The sequence below is a fragment of the Cervus canadensis genome, chromosome X (assembly GCF_019320065.1).
Source record: "Cervus canadensis isolate Bull #8, Minnesota chromosome X, ASM1932006v1, whole genome shotgun sequence".
In the NCBI taxonomy this organism is placed as follows: Eukaryota; Metazoa; Chordata; class Mammalia; order Artiodactyla; family Cervidae; genus Cervus; species Cervus canadensis.
Genome location: NC_057419.1, coordinates 118,261,873 through 118,288,395, shown reverse-complemented (window position 1 = coordinate 118,288,395; position 26,523 = coordinate 118,261,873). Strand labels below are relative to the sequence as shown.

The 26,523-nt window shown below is 40.3% G+C and overlaps 1 protein-coding gene across 9 annotated transcripts in view; it reads right to left on the bottom strand.

The window, feature by feature from the left end:
• Window positions 1-21,473, bottom strand: part of ENOX2 (ecto-NOX disulfide-thiol exchanger 2) — a 281,078-nt gene extending 259,605 nt beyond the window's left edge. For 2 of the 9 annotated variants that reach the window (XM_043457526.1, XM_043457529.1), the window contains exons 1-2: window positions 4,986-5,480; window positions 3,861-3,988 (exon numbers count right to left, since the gene is read on the bottom strand). Coding sequence is in view for 3 of the 9 variants with exons in the window: in XM_043457523.1 (XP_043313458.1) it covers window positions 4,986-5,007 (22 nt within the window). In the remaining 6 variants the exon portion in view is untranslated. Of the gene's footprint in view, window positions 1-3,860; window positions 3,989-4,985; window positions 5,488-19,599; window positions 19,662-20,963 lie in introns of those variants that run through there. The other 7 variants (XM_043457521.1, XM_043457522.1, XM_043457528.1 and 4 more) reach the window with 6 other exon arrangements.
• Between the last annotated feature and the right edge of the window lie 5,050 nt (window positions 21,474-26,523).

Genomic DNA, 26,523 nt, shown 5'->3' with positions numbered 1-26,523 from the left:
GACACGACTGAGCGCCTTCACTTTCACTTTTCACTTTCATGCATTAGAGAAGGAAATGGCAACCCACTCCAGTACTCTTACCTGGAAAATCCCATGGACGGAAGAGCCTGGTAGGCTGCAGTCCATGGGGTCTCTAAGAGTCGGACACGACTGAGTGACTTCACTTTCACTTTTCACTTTCATGCATTGGAGAAGGAAATGCAACCCACTCCAGTGTTCTTGCCTGGAGAATCCCAGGGACGGAGGAGCCTGGTGGGCTGCCGTCTATGGGGTCGCACAGAGTCGGACACAGCTGAAGCGACTTAGCAGCAGCAGCAGTGTAGTGGGAGATAGGGGCATAGATGCATTCTGGGTAATTGGGACAAGACCACGGATGGCACTGAATGCCTGTCTGGGAAAGAAAAATCCTTCAGAATGTATTTGAGGTGAATAGTGATATGATAAGATCTGCATTTAGGAAGAACACTAACAGTTGGGCATAAAATGGAGTGGGGAGAGAGTGGATGCTGGGAAGATGTGCTATGATTTAGTCATTTGGCTCCATAAAGAAAAACTGTACTCTGGTTGACAATGTTTGTTCTTGAAAAAAGCTGGGAATCAAGAGAGAAGCAACAGAATATGAAAGAGACTTCTTAAAGCTGAAATTCTGAAGAAAGAGTATGAGTAGAGGCAGTGTTTAGAAGCTGCTGGGAATGCAATGATCCATCATGACTTTGGCAACAGAAAGTACCAGCAATTAGGGTCAGAAAGAAAGTATAATTCTTGCAGTCTGGTGAGCAGACAGTCCTACACCATCTATGACTTCTGAAGGTATGGACAATGGGGTACCTTCTATGGGTGGCACACAAGTGAGCAAATAGCTTCTTCAATGAAGCACCCTTTAAGATATACAACATATTGCATAGTAATTAAGGGTATAGGCTCTGGAGTCAGACTTCTGTAATTGAATCTTGATTCTGCTACTTAGTAATTGTGCAATCTGTAGGCAAGTTACTTAAATTCGGTGTCCCATTTTTTCTACCCTTAAAATGGAAATAATATTACCTACCTCATAGGAATGCTGTGAAGGTTGATGAGTTCATACATATAAGGTATTTATAACATGGGCTGGCACAGAGTAAGGACTCAATAAATGTTAGTTAGTATTATCATGTGTATGTATAAGTGAAAGACACACACTTACTTGTGCTGTATTCAATGTTCGATAACTCTTGAAGGTATCAGTGTTATATCTAAGAGGTGGTGATCAGTATAGTTTAGCAGCCCAGGGGACATCTGCAGTACACTATCCTGCTTAGGCAGCAGACCTTAATATTGCTTAAAATGAGTATCTTAAGTCCTTTTTGGAAAAGGACAGATATGAGTAAGTTTTTCAACTTGTAAATATTCTTAGTGCTTCCCCTTAAGTAAGCTAGTGCAAGTCAACTCCAGCATAATACTGGCTGCTGTAAACTAACCTTATACTCCCATTCATAAGACCTGCCTTACACTTCCCTGAAGCACACTCAAAGGCATACTGAATGGAAAAATCCACCGGATAACAAGACTAAACAGCCAAAACCTAGAAATCTATTCCCTCTCTAATTTTTCTTGGCCTCAAACAGCAGGGGGGAAAATGATTATTTTGCAGATGAAAGACTTTCTTTCATCAATGAAAAAAAATATCAATTTCTTTAAAAATCCTAATAAGGTCTTTTTTGTTTATGTTTAAAGTGCACATTTCCAGAAAGTGGAATGGATTGAGGGGTGTTAGCCAGAGCTTCTGACTGCACAGGAAACTTGCCACCTGAAACCAAGTTTAACATGGTGCTTCCAGTCACATGCCTAGTTTTCCTTCTAACCTTCACCCATTCCCTCAAGTTCCCTCCTGTATTTCCTTTAAGAGTCAGATTCCATTTAAGTTAAGTAATGATAAAGGAGCTTTATATTATCCTCCTTTCCTTTTGCTAGAAGGAAATCATATAGCTTTACTTTAAGATATGTTAAAGTAGAAGATATCTTAGATAAGGGTAAATTCTAATTACATGGTAGCTGAGACAATATTTCTATTACCATCTTTCTGAAAGTCTCATAAACAGGTCATAACAATACGTGCCCTATCTCTGACTCATTTTCTTTTCTTTTTCTCTGACTCATTTTCTCGACAACATTCTCAAATATTCATTGTCAAATGCTGAGGAAGAGTTATCTGTGATGTGAGCATCCAGCCATTTCCCCAGTACATGGCACAGTCTCTAATAAATTCAGGTCAAAGAATGAGTGCTTCAAGAATATTTCCTGAAGAGGTTTTAAAGAATGTTTTACCAGAGAACTAGTATGACTACCCAAGTATCTGGGTTTTTCTGCTCAAGTGATAATGCAGTTTTAAACAGTATTCCTTTCAGTGGGATAGAACCTGTGTTTTTTCCCCTTTAAATGAATGAATTTAAAATTGAGAAACCATTTGGGAATTTTAAAAGATGAGAAAATTCATCCATTTTACATAATACATAGATGGATGGATAGATAGATAAAAATAGAAAGAAAAGTGTGAAACTGAGCCAGCTGTATATCTTTTCTATTGACCTGGATAAAATACTCAAATGTTAAAATATAAGTCCTTCATACTTGGCCAGTATATTTTAAAGTATACACATACTTTTACCAAAACAATTGTATATGTTTGTTGAGCAGAAATATTAAAAACAAATGAGCTTGTTTTAGAAGGAAAATATTCCACACTAACCTTTTTCAATTGGACAATATTTTACTTCTCAATAACTTTACAAGGCTCTACCTTCATTCATATTGATGTATAAATTAATCAAAACACTAATGTTTTTCCACATAATCTATAAAATTAATCTGGAAAGCACTCACATATTAAAATAAATGTTGGGCTAAAAATAGCTTAGAAAAAATCTCTAGAGTTCTATCAGATAACATTTTTTAAGTAAATGACTGAATTTAGTCTTCTTGACTAGTAGCTTAAGTCAAATTTACCCTGGACCCATCAACTGAGAGGCAGCCTAGTATAAGGGTGAGAAAAAGCACAGGTTCTTGAATCACATCAATTAACCACTGAGTCTGGGCTCTGCCACTTGTTAGATGTGAGATGTCAGGCCAGTTACTTATCCTCTAAGTCTCAGTTTTCTCACCTCTAAAATGGAGATCATTATGCCACTTGACTTCACACAGGGTGGTTATGAGAAAAGATTGACCAAGCATAAGTAAAATAATTGTGTAAATGTTTTATATTATATCCACTATGAATCAATAACCAACAACTATATAGTAATTATAAGTTGTTTTTTAATAGAGTAAAAAATCATGATGAAATTAAGCAAGGATTCACTATTAGTATACAATTACAGTTCAGTCATAAAAGCCACCTAGTTAGCTTTGATATTATTCATTAGGTCACCCTGGAATTCAGAGATGGCAAAGAGATAATGTCACTATTTTTTTAACATAAACATTTTTATTAGCATAGAGAAGTTCTTTCCAGATATAGAAATTCCAGTAACATAACATTTTCCAGCATTTTTCACTGCCTGAAATTTAAACCAGTAACACAGGTCCATGAGAAATCTCTATTTATTGAATAAAGCGGTATTTTCCATGAAAATATATCTATTTAGTTTTGCAGTGGAGAAAACGAGATAGTCTCTGGTTTTAATCCAAAGAGAAAAACCTCAACAACTTCACACATTAAAAAGGTACAGAGACGGCTCTTCTGGAGTCAAGCATGCATTAGAGTATGGAGAAAACATCCAACAAGCACAACTCTCCAACACTTAGTGAAACAAACCAACCGCTACCCAAAGAAGAAACTGAAGCTATAAATTCAAATAAACGGGCTGCAGGGAGACTACACAAACCTGCTGTTGCTTTAATTGCAGACAATTCAATTCAGCAGCTGTTGGTCCAGGCACTAAGGTTCACTGTATGCTCTTCAGCGTAACCTTGAAATATTGTCACTCACTCACTTCTCCACATCATCTGCATGCTGTCCAATTAATGAGGAGCGAAATCAACTGTCAAACCACGTATCAAAACAGAACATGATCTTTTAGCTCTTAAGCACAGGAGCACAATATTTTAAGGACAATAAAGCAAGAATGGAGGTGTAAGCCCTTGACAATAAATGATATTCAAACTTATCAAAACATGTGGTTGTAGAAACTAAGCTTCTGTTCTGCTCGGCAAGAAAGTGAAACTTTCTCAAGGTTTTTTTTATTTGGGAGGATCCTTTCTGATTAAGTGCTAGGTAAGAAGCCTTTCAAACACATTCACCAATACCTGATCAGTCTCCAAGTTCTTCGTTATTATGGACCAATATGTTTTTGAAAGCTTAAGAGAATACTTAAAGAACACTTCTGGTCCAATGATATTTTACAATACAGATGGTTTGGAGCTGGCATGTTTAGCCTTGCTCTGATCAGCACTTTTTTTTCTACCAGGAGAACAAACAACAATAATATATAATGTTTATCAATCTGAGTTAATGAAATAAAAATAAATTTACCAAACAAATGTGTTCTGGAATGCTTCCTATTTGAAATTTACTTACTCTTAACTATATCTCAAATCTAGACAACCAATTAACAAATAGAGGAGTTAATAAACTCAAGAGAAACACAACATACTAAGTGTTTTTAAAATTGCTTTTTGCTTCCAAAGCACTGTCTTCTGTGCAAACACTCTAGGCTAGATCACAGACTACCAGTTGCAGACATAAGACTTGAGAAATTCAATACAAGAATACAGCAGAGAAGCATGCACAATTAAGGGATCGGGACTACCAATTTAACAGAGAACCCAGATCTTACATAGCAATCTGCTCCAAACATTATAGCTAGGGGCAGGCATATTTTATGCAGCTATTTTGTTTAGCTCATTAGAACATTATTTGTCCTTCAGTACAGTTGAACTGGAGGCAAAATAAGAAAGGAATGCACTTTGAAACAAAAGAAAATTTTCAGATGAAATAAAACATACTATACCTGAATATTGGACTAGGAACATCGTGACACTCTTCAGGGAACTGTTTCACGTTGTATATCCTACCGTGAGTTATTCTCCCCTTAACCTCTTCTCTTCACAAAAAGAAAAGCCAAAGCATCCCAAACCCCCACTACACACTACCCCTAACCCACCTCCCCATTGAGGAAAAAAAAAAACCAGCTACAATTCAGCTCAGATCCGATGCTTCTGTTTAGCTCAGCTCCAGCCGAGCAACTGAGCTCTAGCAACAGAGCATAGGGAGGTGGATTCCGATGCCAGTAGCACTTCCATCCACTTCACTTACACAAAAGCAGGCAGTGGAAAATCCAGGAGCCTTGAAGACAAGGGCTGGAACTGGCTTTTATGAATTGCTATTACTGCATGTGTCACCATCCATCTCCAATGACGGACACTTATAGGCTGAATTGGGAGTGGAGGGGGTGGGGTGGCGGAGGTTGGAGAGCAGGTGGAGAAGCAATTAGCAGTATGTTCATCGGAGAATTCGTTCGGGATTTCATACATCAGTGCCTAAAGAAACAGCATGCAGTTGACAAATCAGAACTTTACGATTTGCATGCCTTAGAAGGAATCTTAGCTCACAGCCCCAAACAAAATAATGCCTGCCCACTCTTATAGAGCATGGAAAGTCACCCCTCTGCTTTCTTTTTCCTCCTGCCACCCTTGTGCCTGAGAAATCAATATTCAGGATGAATATTTGCTAATTTTCCCTAAAGAATTGTATTTAAAAGTCTGGAAGCAAAGGAAGTATAAAGAAATTAAATTATACTGAATATGACATCTCTTTTAACAAAAAGGCAAGAAGCTAATTATTTTAAGCCAACCATCCTTAGTCCCATTCGCCAGGTGCAGCTTTCATACCTATAATCAATGGATTACACAACTTTTGTGCATATATTTAACACTGAAAAACAATATGTATACCTAAAAATAGTTCAGTTATAGTCAAGGTAAGAAGCTAAGAGCTAGGTGCAGGAATCTCTCCATAGGTGATCTTTAAGAAGGCACTTTATAAGTGCTTTAGCTTACTCATCTGCTAAACTGAAGCACCTTTTTTTAGACTTATTTCAAAAAGAATCAGGAGTAGAAAGAAAAAGGAGACAGTCTCTTCGGAAGAAAACATGACACAACTGAGGAGTACTGGGGATGAGTATCAGGAAACCTGGGTTCAGGTTCCAGTTCTACAACTTTCTAGCTGTGTTACCCTGGACAAGTCATTTAACTTCTTAGAGCATAAGTTCCCTTATTTTATAAATTGTACATAGCTGTACCCATTCTCTACATAGGATTGCTATGAAGAGCTAATGAAATAATAGTTATGAGAATGCTTTTGTAAATTGTAAAGGACTATAAAATTGTATGGGATTATTATTATTATACCCTGAGACAAACCTTGCCTAAATGACTGAAATGAGACACCTCTATCACATAAGGAAAATAAAAAGAAAGGACCAATATACTTTCATGAAACATTATCCAATTCTTCCAATTTTAAAAGTAGAAGGAAGTAGTGTTTGCTCTTAAAATTCCACAGGAGAAAATTTTTTGAAAAGAAAAACCTTAATATCTGATATATAATACATCAAAAGTTTATTAAAGAGATGGAAGCCTTCTAATTTCTTCTTTCCTTTCTAAAAAGTCAGTCAATTTTTTGGTAAGGTCTAGTATTATGTCCCATCTGGAATGCAAGTTACTAGACAATGAGCATCTCGTTTTGTTAAATCTTCCTGTTAACCTGGTACATCCTTACTGCCCAGTGTGTGGAAAAGGATTCAGGTTGATTATCTAAATCCACAAGGTAAAACTACAAAGTCATGCTTTATGAGGCTCCAAGCTGCTTTGATACTATATATACAGTGACCAGCTGGCTTCAGCTGGGACACAGTTTTAGTACATGAAGTCCTGGGATGGCCAATGATCCAGGCAACGTCTAGGGGCCTATGGTTCAGCCAAATCCCACATGTCTTGATTTTCATCTGTATGGTGGTTTCCCAAGTATGTGTCTGTCCACATAGGCCAAATCTGAAGCAGCCCAAAGAAAGGTGGGAGTATAGAAGAAATATCAGATGGCAGCTCCCCTGGGCCCCCTCTAATGTCATCTGTGAACTCACACAAGTACCTAGCCTACTTCCTATGAGAAGAAAGAAAACGTTTTTTCCTAATTGCCCCCTTGAATGTCATTGCCAATACTGAAAATTTCAGTAAATTATGTATCCAAATTCTATATTAAATCAATAGGGAAAATGGATAAGTAGAGGGGAAGAGAGGGGAGGGAAGGAGAGTGAAAGAATCTGAAGTGAGAGCTTTTTTCCCCCCATGCAGAAAAACACTTGCTAGAATCATCCAAAACCTCACCTCCTAGAAAGTACTTGCCTTCTGAGGTACTAGAAATGGCCCTTTTACTACCATAGCTGTAATCTTAGCCTTCCAACTGCTTAGGTAAACAGTCAAGAGCTTGAAAAAGCACTGGTAGACCTGGCACCAGAACTTTCCTTTGGCATTTAGAAAGCCAGGCGGGTAGAACACAGTTCTCTAGGGGGCCTCATCATTGCAACCCTCCACCAGTGATTCTTGCCTGGAGAATTCCAAGGACAGAGGAGCCTGGTGGGCTATAGTCCAGGGGGTCACAAAGAGTTGGACACAACTCAGTGACTAACACATCTGTGGCATGGCTGGTCACTAGTAAAGTTGTCAGTCCAACTTCAGTTAGTTACAGGAAAGGAAGCTGGCCTGAGACTTTAAAATACACACTGGTAAGAAAGGAACAAAGGCGGTATTTCAGAATCAAGCTGATCTGCCATTGGGCATTGCAACTGAATTGTTGCACACATTTAAGCTTGAAATTCATATTTCCCAAGTTCCTCAGAAAGGCCATTCAAAGTTAAGGGGAAAGGACAGGAAAGATAATCTTTTGTCAAAAGGTAAGGATCATATCTAGAACATGACTGATAGTATGTCCCCAAAGGCAATAAACTAGGGTGGAAGGCAGCAGTTTCAACCCATATTAGCAAGAATGGAAATTAAAGCATCAGAGAATCCTGATAAAAACAAATAGACAAACATATACATCAAAAACCATTGCAATGTTTCTATCATCCTAATTTCAATCTCCAGTATATAAACACTAGTGTTCCCCTAATCCACTTGAGCTCCTTCTCAGCAACTGTCACCATGCCCAGCTGATCTTTTCAAATGAATTGCTGTTGTTAACCACCTTGGATACCGAGTACTTTTGTAAAAAGCAAAAATTCCAGTGCAAGATTTCAAATAACAATGAAACTTGAACCAAACCATGAACCTAAACAAGAAACAACACTAGTTTTCTAAATCCCAACAAAATGGAACTGTTAATAGCTTGAAAGCAGTAACAACTAGTGAATTGATTTGAACTAGACCAATGCTTCATGTTTTCTGAATCAATCAAACTTGTACCAAACCCTGAGAGTCCAGTCAGTTCAAGCTCCTGCAAAGAGCACACATCGAGACTTGCTTTCACCTGCCTGAGAGCCCAGAATGAACCATAGTACAGCACTAACTAGGAGTTGGGAAAACTGCATTCTCCTATTTTTTTTTCACTGTTTGACCTTGGTCAAGTCACTTACCCTCTTTTTCACTCAGCCTGCTTTATTTGAAATGATTGGGGTAGGACTGCCAATATCCCAGGTCTAATACTCTATGTGAATTGTGAAATTTAGTCTAGCAACAAAATAGATGATGTCACAATTTGGCCCTAATCTTCAGGAAGCAGAGAGATGGACCACCCCAACTCTCCTAAGAATTCATGTTTTTAGCTTTTTTTGAAAATGCTTCATATTAGAGCCAGGCAACTGTCTTTACTCACTGGGCAAATGTGCCTTAGGAATAGTCAGCCCAATATTCCTTTTCAGAATGTTTCCCTTCAAACAATGTTTCAGGAGCAGTTTGTTTTCCTCAAATGAAAGCTACAGGTAAGTGGTCTGGTCCCTAAAAGGAAGAAGGAAGAAAGTGATCTAAATTATGCAAAGTACCTACTGCATGCCAAACATGGCATGATACTTTATTTTTTAAATCATTCCTCACAACACAACTATATGGTAGGTATTATCATCCTAATTTTATAGGCAAGGAAACTGAGGCTTACTGATGTTAAGTAACTTGCTTGCAGTCACCCAACTGCTAAGCGATAGATCTGGGATTTGAACTCAAGCAATCTGAATCCATTCCTGTACCAACATTCTAATGATTAAAGTCTGAATGGCTGAATTCCTTCTTAATTCAGTGATTCAATTGGACTTTCTGAGTCAATACAGTAAAGTAAATGTAATTCTCCTTACATTTATACTGGATAGACAATTTTAAAAAAATTTCATCCTACAGTATGGTTAAGACCACTGGGCTCTGCAGTCTGACAAGCCTGAATTTCTTGAATTCTGGCTTATGGACACGGTACTTAACCATATTGAGTCTCAAGTTTTCTTATCTGGCAAATGGGGAAAGAAGTAGTACTTACTCATTGGGTTGTTGGAGTGTTAATGGTGTGATAGCAACTAGCACAGTGCTTGGCACAACGTAATTATTCAATAAATGCATATTAGAGCTGTACTTGTATTCATAAGCAACAGAGCCAGAAAGGAAAGATTATAAAGAGAAAGGAAACTAGGGTTCATTGAACTCAAGTACTCTTTGGCCTGTAGCACAGATTTAGTTTGAAAGAGGTTTTCAGTGGCCCATCCATACTCTCTAAAACTAAGCTGTGTCTTGCTGTAGATTAGCATATTCATGAAGTGACATGATTATACTAATTGGTGGTGCCTAAGTAGTAGCAAGGAAACTTGTCATGTACTCTGCTGAGCAGCAATTGTCCCTAGTTTCCTGGAATCTCTCCTTCTAAAGAGAGGGTTGGAAAGTAGCAGATAAAAGTACTGCTGAAAGTACCAGGTGGTCTAAGGCCCCCATCTTCCCCCAATTCTTCAAGCTCCGGCTCCTATTTCATCCACTCATGGCCCTCTTTGCATATACACCTCTCCTCCCTCAGTTAATTCTAGTTTCATTGTGATTCTTCCCCTAACTCTAGCTCTGTCTCTGCTCATCAGTGTCAAGTGGTGTTTATGGAATGTGTGTCTGGCACTGCACTAGGTGAAGTGGAGGGACATCATCCAAAAGTGAGTCAGAGACCTGTGTCCCATGGCCAAACAGATCTAAGATCCACAGGTAGACCAGAATTTTTGTAACACAGTAAACACAGGTATAATTGGATGAACAGCTTGATTTCAGAGCACAAAATAGTTTGTTCATCTAGTTAATGATACACATACTGAAGAACTTAGAATTATATAGCTGTCAGCAACCCGATTTGAAATGCATAAAAAGATGGATAGATGGATGAAAAGGTGATAAAGCAAATAAAGTGCTAATTCTAGAATCTGAATGGTGGGTATATGGGTGTTCACTGTGTAATTCTTTCAACTTTTCTATATATTTAATTTTTTCATCATAAAAGGTTGAGGGAAAAAGGAGAAGGGTAGGTAAAGGGGATAGCTTTTTCAACTTCAAATGTTTCAGAACAAAATAACTATATGTAGAAGCATAAATCAGATAGGGGAAAACATTAAAAATTGGTGAATCTGAGTGAATGATACATGACAGTCCTTATATGATTTTTTTTATTTTTCTCCTTTTTTTCTTTTGCCATATATCAATAATGATTAGTCTTTAAGACAGTAACCAGGGTGTCCCTTTTCTGGGAAGCCTCCTTCAGTGCCCTCACCTGTTCTCTAAATTATATGATTCTTTTATAAATATTTTTTCTATATTTAAAATTATTTCAAAATAAAAACTTTAAAGTTACTTTATTGAAAACTGGCCCCTTACATTTAGTGTCTCAGTTGCCATTTTTAGTAGAGAGGATATTAGGTCCATAATAGTAAGGTCCATCTAGTCAAAGCTATAATTTTTCCAGTAGTCATGTATGGATATGAGAGTTGGACCATAAAGAAGGCTGAGTGCTGAAGAATTGATGCTTTTGAACTGTGCTGTTGGAGAAGACTCTTGAGAGACCCCTGGGCAGCAAAGAGATCAAACCAGTCAATCCTAAAGGAAATCAGTCCTGAATATTCATTAGAAGGACTGATGCTGAAGCTGAAGCTCCAATACTTTGGCCACCTGATGTGAAGGGCTGACTCATTAGAAAAGACCCTGACGCTAGGAAAGATTGAAGGCAGGAAGAGAAGGGGATAACAGAGGATGAGATGGCTGGATGGCATCACTGACTCAACGGACATGAGTTTGAGCAAGCTCCGGGAGATGGTGAAGGACAGGGAAGCCTGGCATGCTGCAGTCACGGTACAGGGTCGCAAAGAGGCAGACACGACTGAGTGACTGAACAACAAGTAGAGAAATTGAAAGGAATGGTGGGGGTGAAGAACAATAATCAACCCATAGATATATTTGTGTGTGTGTGTGTGTGTGTGTTAAGTCGCTCAGTCATGTCCAACTCTTTGCGACCCTATGGACTGTAGCCCACCAGGCTCCTCTGTCCATGGGATTCTCTAGCCAAGAATACTAGTGGGTTGCCATGCCCTCCTCCAGGGGATCTTCCCGACCCAGAGATCAAACCTGTATCTCTTAAGTCTCCTGCATTGGCAGGCAGGTTTTTAACACTAGCGCCACCTGGTTGGGTGCCTACTACATGCAATACACTGTGCTAGGCACTGTGGCAGATTCAAAGTTAAAAACATAGTTGCCACCCTGAGAGGGCTCACAGTATAGATGAGGGAAAGCCAAAGCAGTGTCTGAGAGGGTAACTAGCTGGCCAGATAAGTTCTGTTAAGACAGAAGTATGAAGACAGGAAAGGCAGGTTGGAGCCAGACCGCAGAAAGTATTGAATGCCAGGCTAAAGAGTTTGGACCTCATCCTATGGATGATGGGAAGCCATTTATAGTATCTAAGTCAGAGAAATAATATGCTCCAAAACTGATTGGCTAAATAGGACCCTTTGGGCACAGTTCTCTTCATCATGCATTTATTTTATATGCATGTACTTCTGGCCCTTATATCTTCTACTTCCCTTATTTCAATATGGCCTTTAGGGATTTCCAAGGGTGCTGCCCATTTTTTGTCTGTGTGTAACTAGAAGTTCTCAAATTATTTATTTTTCAACTCAAGTAAAGACAACTAGACCACTGCAGTCATTTCTTCATCTGTGTTACTTGCTGCCCTTTTTTGAAACAGCCACCTCTTCACCCTCTCTCCTTTTCTCTCCCTCAGGCCCACTGACTCAGTAAGCAATAAATAAGCCTCAGACGGTTTTTTAAACTAGCAGCTCTTGAAACTCTGATTTCCTTCTTGATAGTCAAGCCCCAATTACTACTGGGACCACTGGTTTGAGTTGGAAAGAATGAATATTCAGCTAAGCAACACGTGAAGGTGTGCAGGAAGCTCTGTCCTGCGTGTAGAAGGAAATGATTATTCACAGTGATCCTTGTATAGTGAACCACTTAGTGGAGATGGCATTCCTGAATAGGGGCAAGTGATCAGAGGTCTCTCAGACTGCCTTCCCTAATCACTTCCCAAATCAAAAGGTGGACTTTCTGTCTCCAGTTTTTTCCCCATAAAGCCCATCCCCCAACTGAATCATGTTATGCCCCCATTTAAAACCCTGTGCTAAAAAAATAAAAAATAAATAAAATAAAATAAAACCCTGTGCTGGCTCATCCTTGCTTATAGGATAAAGGTCAAACTCCTTAACAACAGACTTCCTTCACCAACTGGCCACAAGAAACCTTCCCAGATCCTTATCCTGTGCCCTCTTCTATACTCTCAGTGATTCATACACAATATCTCACCTTTTTCTGAACAATTCATTTTTACACATGTGACTGTTTTGCATGTGCTGTGTTCCCTCTTTCTGGAATTCTTTCCCACCACCCCTTTGTCCACCAAGATTCTAGGCAATGCCCACTCATCTTTGTGACTCAGCACAGCTAGACTCTGGTCTGTAAGGAGCCCACCCCTAGCAGTAATTTCCTCCATAACGTTCCCAGGACACCTTATAACATAGTTCTTTCTCTGAGCACCTTTGTTATTGTAATAAAATGATTGGTCTGGGTGTCTGTCTTCCCAACTTGACTGTGAGCTCCTTAAGGGCAGGCAGGGACAACTTCTAATTCATCACTGTATTCCTAGCACTTGGCAAAAGATCTGGTCCTGTATATGTGTGTAAATGCCTATTGAATAAATAAGCTTGAATATCAAGTGCTCCTTGAATTCGAACTAAGCATCTCTTGAAAGGTGAAAATTAGAATATTATGTGACCAAAGTAATCCTAGTGAAGTGTGTTCGAGGACTTGACTGAAGAAGAAATGGTAGGAGGACATATTACGGGGCCTTACTGTGGGACAGTTTCGACCCCAGGAAGCTCTTACTGGCAGTTGTTGCTGGCTAAGAAGAGCAGCTGAAGTGGATGAGAAGGACCCTTACTAGGGATTTCCCCCAAGTCGTCTTCACAGTTTACCACTGAAGCCATGTTGTTTATGTAATATTCTCTACACGGTGTTTCAACTGTTCTGAATTACAGCCAGACTTGTATTTGTGCTGCCCCTGCCTGATATATTTGGACCAGCCTTATTAATGGAGTCATGGAAAGTTCTCCAGTTCCTAGTCTCACCTATCATTATCGTGCTTAAGGAATCATTGAAAAACTGAGAACCAAAAAGGGGGACAGGGAGGAGCTAACAAAAACCATCTTTTATTTTTCTCCTAGATTGACAATATCTGTCCCCAGACCTCCCATCCTACAGCACTTTCTACTACATATCAGTAAAGGCAAAAAAAAAAAAAAGACAATGAGGATTATAGCAAAACTTGAGACTTTGCAGGCAACAAAAAGAGGAAGCAACATTGGGACCTGGCATATAAATCTTTAGACATATGATCAGTTGCCACTTCTAGCAAGTAAACATTTCAGCTGTTTCAAACAAATAGCAAAAGCAATTAGCCCTTTCTGTAGACTAAACTGAGGTGTGTGCTGAACTTTTTTAAAAAACGGAGTCTGTTTTGATCTTCAAAAATGTCAAACTGGTAAACACTTCGCTTTTTTTTTTTTTTTGTACATATAAATCTAAAAGCCAAGTCTAGCTTGAGGAAGATTTAAGAGACATAAAATTTGTCTGAGGTGTCTGCCAAATCTCCGCAGTAGAGACAGAAACCCTGGAAAAGCTGACACAGCCATAACTCTCACAACATCCCCAGCAGATTTGTGCAGGGCTGGACGTACAGAAAGTCCCCGTTTCTTCCCTCAAACAGTTTGTAAATAGAGAAGTAGATCATTTGCTTATCAGCTATCTGGGAGCTCATTTTTGCCTATATATCCCACAGAGGAAAAAGACAGAGGAAAAAAAAAAGAATAAATCCCTACTGGCAGGTATCCCAATTTTCAGTGGAGTAAATTTTCATTTATATGATAGGTTTGCTTGATGAAAGCTTCTCTTTCTTTCCTTTGCTCTTTCACACTCATTGTTGTATGTACACTAGATCTCTCTGTCTGTCTGGAAGGCAAGAAAAGGGGTATTTACAAGTATCTAGGGCAGTGCCTAGCAGAGTGCTTTGGACATAGTAAGCTCACAGTAAATCATCAAATGAAACTCTACTTACAATTTCAACTTATTTGATCATGGAGCAGAACTATGCATTCTTTTTACTGGAGTATACAATGGTGAGAATTCCTTACAAGGCGATATCGTTTTATTCTGACAATTCATGCTTAGGACCTCTATCCTTTAAAGAGCATCCATTTTTGCACAATGGGTATTATTTGTAAGAAAAATGAAGGAAAGACCACATGGCAGGATCCTGAGTGACAATATGAACACCGATATGCTTTTGTAGAGAAAATCAGATATCTCATATTCACCTGATTGTGCATCATTATGGTAATCCACTACATATGTCTAAGATCACTTAACAATGCAAGAATATAGTGCATGCATGAGCTGCATTCTGTAAATAGGATTAACAGTTGAATTCAACCAAGGTCTTCCCTGGGGACAGATTGCTGGAAAATACATCTACATGACATTTAAAAAAAATAAATTAACCAATGACACTGGCTCCCATGAGACACATTGTTTCTTGTACATTCAATTCTATCCCAGTTTTCTGTAGCTCTTTGCTGACATCCCCATCCCAAAAGACATAGAATTTCAAAACAGAAAGAAAAACAGAGCAACTGGAGCTCTTCTGTCTCTCTTGCATGAAGTGTTGTAGACACAAAGGAAGGATTTCTGTACATTAACACAATGTGAATAGTGATGTAGTGAGATCATGTCAGTCTGGACTGGTCTTGTTATGCTGTGGTCACATATAACTTGCCCAGGGGAATGAACCAAGTCTGGATGCATACTGACAAAGACTGGCAGGGGCCGCAGAAAAATGAAAGCTGTATTATGATAGAGGAGTTTGATTTTTTTCTTAAAAAAATGTTCTTTATTATGATTAACTTTCTTACCACTTGTATTTAATTAGTTTTACTCATCTGTAAACAGGGATAACTATTGTGTGTATTTAACATTTTTACTCTGAGATTGAAATGAAATGAAACACTGGTAACTTGCCTGGCACACAATAGTTAACCCATACAATGAACACCAATATTTGGTTAGCATTAGCTAAACACCTATTAGGCATCAGGCACTGGCCTAAGTCTTCAAGAAAAGTAAGCTGTGGCAGGAAAAAGTGACGCTGGAAAGAAAAGCAGGGAACTGATTTTCAAAGGCTTTATAAACAGTCTAAGAAATTTAGATTTTATCTTGAGGACAATGGGCAGCCTTTGAACTATTTTATACAGAGCTGGATAGCTTTAGACTTGTGATTTAGAAACATCATTCATTCTGTCAGCATTGGTGGAGAAAGGATTGGAAGGGAGGCAGGCTGGAGGCAGTAGTAACCCTAGGTAGAAGTCATATGTGTGTTGCAGGGAAGGAGGGGGCAGTGTGCCCAAAACTAAGGCAATGGTAATAGCGGTGGACATGGGGAAAGCATTTTTAAATAACTTTTTTAAAATGTACAAATATATTATTATAGAGGATTAGCAAAAATATGGAAAAGGCTAAAAATAGAACTCACGTAATCTTTCTATTTACAGGAAAACTCCATCAATAATTTTTTATGTATTTAACATTCTGGGACTTTTCCTATGTATATATGTACACTGATTTGGGGGGGTGAGTGTACATGTGTGTCAAGTGTGTGTGTGTATGTGTGTGTGTGCAAAGAGATCTATCAGCTTTATAATTTGAATATTCTCTTAATATATCATAAACAACTTTCCACATCATTAAATATTCTTTGGGAACCTCAATTTATATAGTTATTTAGTAATCCATAAATGTACCATAATAGATTTAATTCAAACCTCTAATATTAGACATCTAAAATGTAATTTTTTTCTTTTTCTTTCTTTATTTCTTTTTTCTTTTGCTATTATAAACAATTCTGGGCTAGACATCCTGGGAGCTAAATTTTTAGAAACTTCACATTTATTTCCTCAGCATACAGCCCTAGAAGTTGAAAGCTATGTTCCATCTGAAGATTTTTGATTCATATTGACACATTCTTTCCAGAAAGGCTGGATCAAATTACAGCCCCACTAGTAGTGTCTATGAGTAGGAGGAGACCCCTTTCAGAGTGATTTCAAGGATGAAATCAACTGGATTTGGTGGGTAGAGAGGAGGGGTGGATCCTTGGCAGAGTATCAGGGCCGGAGCAATGTGAACTCTGTCAAGAGGAGGGAAGCAATGGCCAGGCCTAAGGAACAGCAGGCTGGGTGGATAAATGTGAGAAAAAAAAAAAAAGATAAGGGAAACCACAGGAGAGTGGGAGAAAATGAAAAGAAACCTCTAGTGAAGTTATACACCCAAGTCACTTTAACTTACTACTACATTCTGCAAAAGCAGCAAAGGCAGCAAAGAGCTAATCTTCTTATGGTATTTGGCACTCTGTGGGACCAAGGTCCAGAGTTATATTCATGTAAATATGTTGATCCATTCTTCTCACCCAATTACCATTTATTAGGTGTCTACCATGCACTAAGTACTATTCTGGATGCTTTGGGTGTGGAGATACATAAGAGCTGGTCCCTGCCCTCAAGGAGCTCACAGTCTAGGGAAGAGACAGACACATCCACAGACCAGCACACTATGGTATGGTACAGGATAGAGGAAAGAGGTAAGTGCAGGGTGCTGTGAAAGCCAGGCGCCTACTATTGCTTTCTGTGTGCATGCACACGCGTGCATTTGTGTGTGTGTGTGTGTGTGTGTCTGTGTGTGTCTGTGTGTGGTGGAGGGAGGGGGAGTTACAGGAAAGGCTTCACAGGGGTGCTGATATTTGAGCTGAGTCTTGAAGGACTTTCTCAGATGGCTCAGGATCACAGATCACACTCATACTCCTTGTATAACTCCTTGTATATTGTATCTCTCAAGGATACTCGGTAAGACAGTGAGGATGCTTGTGTATAATCTAAACCCACTCATGACAACAGCCTCCACTGTTACCTTCATGGATATACGTACATAGCCTGATCTAGGCAATATACAACAGGCACATGACCTACAGTCTTTTAAAATAGTTCAGATGACACTGATAAATGCGTGTCTGCATGCTTAGTCACTTCAGTCATGTCCGACTCCTTGTGACCTTGTGGACTGTAGCCCACCAGGCTCCTCTGTCCATGGGATTCTTTGGGCAACATTACTGGAGTGGGTTGCCATTTCCTCCTCCAGGGGATCTTCCTGACCCAGGGATCGAACCCACGTCTCTTATGTCTCCTGCATTGGCAGGTAGGTTCTTTAGCACTAGCACCACCTTGGAAACTGATAAAATAATAATATTCAAACCTACAAAGTCCTACAATTTCTACCTTTTAAATGTCTCTCAACTCTGTTCCCTCCTCCTGTGTGTTGCTCCCTGGGTCCTCACCATCTCTCTTTGGAACAGACTGCCAGCCTCCTAACTGATCACGTCCCCTTCCAGCACATCCTAAAGTGAAAACCTGATCATGACATTCCTCATCTAAAACATTTTAATGTTTTTCTTTTTATTGCCAACAAGCAATATTTTCCAAGTTTCAGTCATTGGAATATTACTTGCTGATTTTCGCATATTCACACACTATGTGTACTATTATTTACTTATTATTTCTTTTTAAATCAACTTAAAACTGGTTACTTTCTCTTTTCACTAAGCTGTATCTTAAGTAACCTTAGATTTGATGATGTAATTTGGTTTTATCTTTTTATAAACCACATCAGAATATATAAAATTTTTAAATGTTTGTGGGAGTACAACATAACTACCAGTGGTAGATGCCCTACATTTTGAGAAACATAGGCCTATGTGAGCACATCCAAACTTCTCATCATTGAGTTAAGAGTTCTTCACAAATCAGCCCTGACCTATCTTTCCAGACTCTTCTACCATCATACCTTCCTTTCCCCAAACAATCTGCACCCCAGCCAAGGTGAATCCCTCAATATTGGACACACCTTTGCTCTTGTAAAAATCCCGTATCTTTCACAGACTGCTCCCTCTATCTGCAAGGCCTCCCCTCCACTCTTCCCTGCCTGATAAATTTCTTATCCTTCAAGACCTATCTGACAAGTCACCTCCTCCCAGAAGCCTTCTCCTGACTCTCCCTGACAGTCACACCTTCCTCCATCCTCCAGCAGCACTTGGCACCTGTCTCTGTTATACTACATACTATATTATCTCAGAATGACGGGTCTCTATCTCCCCAACTAAACCTAGAGAGAGCTCACATGTCCTACTCTGTTGCATCTCCAATGCTTCATGTGGGGCAAAGGTTATGGAGGAGACCCAGTGCCCCGAAGGTCACTTAAAGCCTAAAATATAATAAAAGGCAAAATTCTGTCCAGGCCCAAATAGCTTAGAGGTATGACAAGTTTTATAAAGAGAAGCATCTAAATCAGACATAGTAATACTGACTACAGTTTTGGCAGACTCAGTTAGCCACACTGCAGTAGCAGTTAAGCTAACTTGGTTTTGGCAGCTACTTTACGGCAGATACATACTGACATAGAAGCTAAAAGTGAATCACTCATGTTTTTGCCAAGATGATCGAATGTATCTCACAATAACCTCTCCTTACCACAAATGGAAAGTCAAGAACAAAAGTGAACATTGGGACCAGCAAACCATGATGGACAGACCATGGGCTCTGGAGTCAGAAATCTGAGTTCCAAACCCCAGCTCAACTCCTTACAAATGATGTGACTTTAGGTGGGTTGCTTAAGTTCTTGACATATTAGTTTCTTCTAGAAAAATTGTACCTACATCATAAAACTCTTAATATTATGCAACAAAGTGCTTATGATAGTGCCTGGAACATTATATGGGCTCAATAAATAGCAATCACTATTGTCTGCCCAATGAATTGACTACAATTCAGGTAATATGATGCACAAGGACAGCAAATGCATTTCTTAAGAAAATAAATTTACATCACCAGGCTTTAAAATGACAACTATAGAGTGTAAGTAAGAATAGCCACAAACAAAACAGGCTATAAGACAAGGTTCTTCTTGGTTTTAAATGAAACTCACACCTGGAACATACCACCACACTTCTTTGTGCTCTCCAAGAATTGATCTCAAATCAGGTTCCCCTAGGATGAAAAAACAAAAATCACCCAATCTTAATTTTTGCTTTCAATTTTATTTGATACAGAATAATATCCAAACTACGAGGATTTTTTAAAGTAGCCTATGATCCCAAGCTTTTCAACACTATTTCTTTCCCAATCTATCCCTGCTGACACATTTTACTTGAGTTCAGGGACGCTCACCTGTTGTATCTACCTCTTCTATCCTTCTCCAATTCCAACCCCAGTATCAGGAAGCAGTTTCTCTCTCCTCTTAGCCCATTTCAAGTCCCCTTTACTCTTTTGGAGCCCAAATTACAATTCATCTCCTTCCCAAAGCCGACAAGGATTGGTCTGGAAGCAGATGAATTTCAAGCCTTCAGCTCTTCCACCCTTAGGCTAGACTTCCCATTGATCAACCTTCCCACCTCATCAGTACCCCCTTCCACTACCCCCTCAGCACTTTTTGCACGCGTTTTTAATAATAAAATAATACAGTGTCGTTTTGCACAGTCTACTCCGTACTTGGTGCGCCCCCTAAATATTTGTCAACATCAACGCTTGCTGGAAAGCCCTAACGTGCTCGTTTTTTAAAAGAAATAAGTCTAATTTGTCTTTTGTTCTCAGAACACTGCACTGAACCTTAAACACCTATTTCTCAAAAGCGAGATTCCTTCCCTCATCTGCTGCCCATCCCTTCCGAAAATTGAGGGGAAACCCTTTCCGCTACAAAGATCCGGTCAGGCAAGGGGCAAGCGGTTGGAGGGCCAATAAAGAGATGGCGACGATCATGATCTCACCATCAAGAGGTAGAAACTGAAAAGTTGACAAAAAGTCACCCCCAGAGTGTGGCAAGGAACTCCCACTCCCCAAAGGGAAAGGGGTGTGCGTGCGTGGGAGAGATGTGTGCCCAAACCCTAAGTGCAAATTGAAAGAAGAGAGGAAAAAGAGACCGCCCAACTCCTGCAAGCAGTAAGCAGAGCCCAGACGCCGCCTAGGGAAGACCCTGGTGGAGAACCCTAACTTTAGACGTCTGAGGAGGCACAAGGCCGGGGTGAGGGATACAGGATGGCGTTGTGGAGGAAAAAGATAGAGGGCAGAGTTGAGGGAAAAGAGAAAAGACGGTACGCTCCGAGGCTCCAGAGGAACGCGCGCGGAGACAGCCGAAGCCCACCCGGACTCCCGGCCCGAAGCCCCCTCCCGCTCGGAGGCGGAACTGGGTGGAGTCAGGGCTGAGGCCCGCGGACCCGGAAGCACCATCCTCCCTAGGCCCCCTCAGTCCCACAGTCCCCAGCCTCCGCGGCTCAGGCTTTCTGCCTCTCTGACCTCCAGCTCCCCGGCTACCGAAGCGCTACTCCTTATAGAGCCGCGGAAAGTCGGGAGGTGCCGCAGCTTCCGGGCAGGCAGTGCCCCTGCGGCGCACGGCGCCGGGGGACAGTCTTCTGCACGCCCCGCCTGGCGCTGCCGGCTTAGGCCCGGCGCCCAGGCCCAGGTTGGACTCTCACCCACTCTGCAGCCGCTGAGGTGTCTCCTATTGGCTACTGGTCACCGGGAGAGCCTCGGGCCCGAGCCCTTGTCCTCATGGGAAATGTAGTTTGAGGTCGTTGGAGGCTGTTCTTCCTGGTGGAGGGGGTGGAATCCAATACTGACATTGGCGGAGAGACTCTGGTGAAGACAGAGGATTGTGGGAGATGAAGTCGAGACCTTTCTTTTTATGTACCCACAGTTCTTCCCCTCCGCCAGCCCCCTCCCCCAGTTCCTATTGTCCCCAGAGTTTCCGCTTGAGGACAGTGTTCTGGATGTTGTAGTTTGAAATGTGCAGTCTTACAGAATCTCCCTTCTTGGAGTATGGCGTTGTGCTTATGGGTCTGCTGAAGGTTCTAGATTGGTTTTACTGTTGGTTGAGCTACTGGCATGGGGTCGGGGCGGGGGATGGGGGGAGGCAAACACTTCATCGCAATTTGAAATTCTCATTAAGTTTTGATTTAGTGGGTTTTTGCAAAATGTTATTTATACTCTGATAAGCTAAGAATTTTGACTAGTCCTTTAAAATTGTCAAAATGTGTTCTGTGTGAACCATCATTAGAATCACTTTAAAGTTTCTGGAAATGTGTATTTGTTTCTAATTGGGAGCCATATTTTTTTCCTTGTACATGGTGTCACAACAGCCATAGAAATGTGACTGTGTTATGGAGTCAAAGCTTTCTCTGCTACCTGCAGGACGGGCTGATGAATCAGAGATGAGGTGTTGAAGCAAGGAGTAAGACTTTATTTGGAAAGTTGGCTGACCAAGAAGATGGCAGAGTAATGTCTCAAATAACCATATTATCTGAGTCTGGACGCCATGTTCTGTTATAGAACAGAGATGGGGGAAGTGAGGAGACAAAGTAAAAAGGCTTTTAATTTTACAAATATCTCCTAGAATGGCAAGCCTCAGGCAGGGAATTTGTTAATTTCTTCCTTCCTGCCATCTACAGGTGGACAGGGTTCTGAACAAAGGCACTTTAGTAACAGTCAGGTAGAGGGGCAGGATTCTCTGAGACAGACCATTATGTATTATTATAATAACAAAAGCAACCAAAATCAAGTCAAAGAAACACTTCCAACTTGCAGTCAGAATTGGCTTTTTCCTGCAATAATTGAAGCCAGCCATAAGAAACCTGTTTAACCTACACTTGATCTTAGCCAAAAGGCCGAGAAGCGATGAAACCTGTTTAACCTATAAGGAAGTCACGCTGTGAAGAACAGAGGCCACATCCATCAGTGTAATGGAACAGTTGAGAGCAGATACACAACTTGAATAATAAAAAATAACTGTGTATTTCTTTAAGAAATTATCTTTTTAGTAAAAAAAAAAATATGCTAAAGGAGGTAGATAAAGGAATACATGGGGAAGCCTAAACACCTTCAAGTGATTAAAAGGTTGGAAAAAATGGTGTCAGTCAGTTCAGTTCAGTCAGTCAGTCATGTCAGACTCTTTGCGACCCCATAGACTGCAGCATGCCAGACCTCCCTGTCCATCACCAACTCCCAGAGTTTACTCAAATTCATGTCCATTGAGTCAGTGATGCCATCCAACCATCTCATTGTCTGTCGTCCCCTTATCCTCCTGCCTTCCATCTTTTCCAGCATCAGGATCTTTTCCAATGAGTCAGTTCTTCACATCAGGTGGCCAAAGTATTGGAGTTTCAGCTTCAACATCAGTCCTTCCAATGAATATTCAGGACTGGTTTTGAAGAAGGAATTCATAGGGCCTGGACTCCATCTTAGGCCTGTCCGTGCTGATCATGCTCGGCCGCCTCTCCAGTGGACTCTGAACTCTCTGCTTAGTGCCTGTGGGAACGACAATGGAAGGATAAGACCCCCTCCGGACAGGGGAACCTTGAAGATCGACTGTATCCAGGTTACTCATCGCCTAAGAGAAAACATACTCTAATCACCCCTGCCTCTGGACAGTATCTATAGGATTGTAACCACAGGCTTATGGGTTACTAACTGGTTGGAATGTAACTGTGGGCTTATTGATTATTAACTGTTTGAACACATAACGCATGAATGATGGGGTTATTATGATTGTATTTACCCTTCCTTTGTAAGTCTCAAGGAATTTGGGGTGGTGGGTTCGGACATGTACACATAGGGTATAAAAGATTTTCACAAATGCTGGTCAGGGTCCTTGGCTAAGAGGAGACTCTGCCTTGGGCCCACCGGTGTAATAAACTGAACTCCACTATCTGCATTGTCCTTCTGAGTGAGTTTGTTTCCTGGAACGCGTGGCTATAACAGTTTCCTTTAGGATGGACTGGTTGGATCTCCTTGCAGTCCAAGGGACCTCAGGAGTCTTCTCCGACACCACAGTTCAAAAGCATCAATTCTCCAGCACTCAGCTTTCTTTATAGTCCAACTCTCATATCCATACATGACTACTGGAAAAACCATAGCTTTGACTAGACGGACCTTTGTTGGCAAAGTGATGTCTCTGCTTTTTAATACGCTGTCTAGGTTGGTCATAACTTTTCTTCCAAGGAGTAAGCGTCTTTTAATTTCATGGCTGCAGTCACCATCTGCAGTGATTTTGGAGCCCCCCAAAAAAATAAATTCTTCAAGAAAATGAAGAATTTTCTTGAAGAATATGTGGACAATTCTTTAAGAGAGGGGAATACCAGACCACCTGACCTGCCTCTTGAGAAATCTGTATGCAGGTCAGGAAGCAACAGTTAGAACTGGACATGGAACAGACTGGTTTCAAATAGGGAAAGGAATACGTCAAAACTATTGTCACCCTGCTTATTTAACTTATATGCAGAGTACCTCATGAGAAAATGGTTTATTAGGACTAATTTCACTCCTCACTTTTGACTTCTGCTTTCTTTGTTAAAGATGAATCCTTGTAGCTGAATGGATCATTAGGATTGGGCTACTACAATTTTACTGATGACAACTTTTTGACTCACAGATGGAACGAAAGGAAAGAAAGAGGAATTGCATTTTGCTCAGGTACTTGCCTAAAATCTTTAAAGTGACATGAAGGAAGAAGATGATTTAATAGGTTCAAAAATTTATTCAGCAAACTGCTTTGTGCAAGGCCCTGGACTGGGCCCAATTGCTACAGAATTGGAAAATAGTCCTTCCTCTGAAGTAGCTCATGATCTAAGAAGGGAGATAGACTATACAATGTACAGAGTGCTCTAAAAGGTTCTATATAGGGTTCTGTAGGACCATAGAAGAGGAAGAACTCATTCCATTTCTGGAGAAAGCAATGTTTGAATGATGAACCTTGGAGAACTGGTAAGATATTTGTCAGCTTTGGAGCAAAGAGGTTAATCATATTCCATACACAGGAATAAGGATGTGAGAGAGTGCAAAAAGCAACAAAAAATTTTCCATACTGCAGGAACTAGATGGGGCAGGAATAGAGGGCCATTCAAATGAGTTCAAAATATAACCTGATAGCACTAAAGAAACATCAAAGGATTTTAAGCAAGGAAATGATATGATCAGTTGGATTTGGTGATAATTTGAATATGAAAAGGGAGGAAAAGGAAGGCATCCATTATGACTCTCAGATTGTAATCTGAAAGAGTAAACCTACCATTCATTGAGATAGGGACCTCAGAAAGAGTTGCAAGTTTTGTGGGGTATAGGACATTTAAAAATTTGAGGAATCTCTGGAATATTTGTATAGGGATGCCTCATAGGCTATAAGTAAATGTAGATCTGAAGCACAGGAGAGATGTCTGAGTTAGAACTAGACATTTGGGAGACATCAATAATGGTAATTAAATACATAAATATGGATTGAATTTCATGGAGTGCTTAGAATGGTAATTTTTAAAAGGACAAAAATTAAGTATGGAACCCTAGAAAATAACCATATTCAAGTAGTAGGTAGAGGAAGATGTGCCTTCAAAAGAAGCTGAGAAGGAATGGCCTGATAGTTGAACCAACAGAAAACAAAGTAGAAGCACTCGAATATTGTACAGAGAGGTTAAATAAGAGGACAGACGAGTAACAAGGAACTATTCATTCATCCATTCAACAAATATTTATTGAGTACCTACAACATTCCAGGTACAATTCTAGATGTTGGGAATAGAGGAATGGGGGTGGGGGGAAAACCCAGACCATACCCCTTTCCTGTGGAACTTACATTCTAATAGGGGGAAACTATCAATAAATAAGATTAATAATTAAAATAAATAGCAGCAAAATTCCCTGGTGGTCCAGTAATTAAGACTCTGCACTTCTGCACTCTCATTGCTGGGGCCCCAGGTACAATCCCTGGTCAGGGAACTAAGATCCTACAAGCTAAATGGTGCAGCCAAAAAAAAAAAGTGACAGTTAATATTTGTACAATGCTAATTGTAATGTGTGTGTATGTGTGTTTACACATACAAAGGTGGGACTCTTCTTGATCTATTGTTCATAGAAAGTATGCTTGAAAATGTACCCAGGAAAAAACGCTTGGGTATAAGAAGACGGTAAAGAATCCGCCTGCAATGCAGGAGACCCGAGTTTGATCCTTGGGTGGGAGATCCCCTGGAGAAGGGAATGGCAATCCACTCCACTATTCTTGCCTGAATTCTGTGGACAGAAGAGCCTGGTGGGTTACAGTCCATAGGGTCGCAAAGAGTCAGACACAACTGAGTGACTAACATACACACACACACAGAAGAAGATGAATTTGTGAAATAGTGACACTGTAAATCAGCCTGGCTGGATTTATAGGTCAGTTGGTAGGCCAAGGCTATGGCTTAAGAGCCAGTGTACAGTTGAAGTCATGGCCAGGGTTCAGGTTTATGATGTGGAATGTGTTTGGCTTCAGTCTTCGGCTTAGGTGAAGGCTTAGTTGATTTGTTGCTGTCTTAACAAGTCAGTGTGGATCCATGGTTAGAGGACCATGGAAGCAAGTTTAGGGCTCAGCCTGTTATCAACGTTAGGCTCCAGTGTTATAGTCATGGTTCTATCTGTGACAAAGATCAGAACGTATTTCTGACTGGCATGAAAGCTCACTGTGAGGCTGTCTTTAGTCCAGTGTGGCTTGGATTATACTCATTTTGAAGACAAGGTACAATATTTGGGTTCAAATTTTAGCCAGTATTAGGGTGTAGTTTATATAAGAGCGGCCTTATTCTAAGATTAGTATTAGGGCTCAGTCTGTGGCTTAACCTTAGACAGATCACATCCACGGTTAGGGCTCAGCTCAAGGCTTCACTGTAGTTTTTAGTCAGTATTGGAATCACTGTTATTTCTAGGTTTGGAAATCAGTAAAGGCCATATCATAGCTCTGTCAGGGTTACAGTTCCTGTCAATTGTATTGCCTGGGGAAGAGCTAATAAGAATTTGAACAGGGTTTATGTTCAGTCTTTCATCAGGTAAAGCTCCA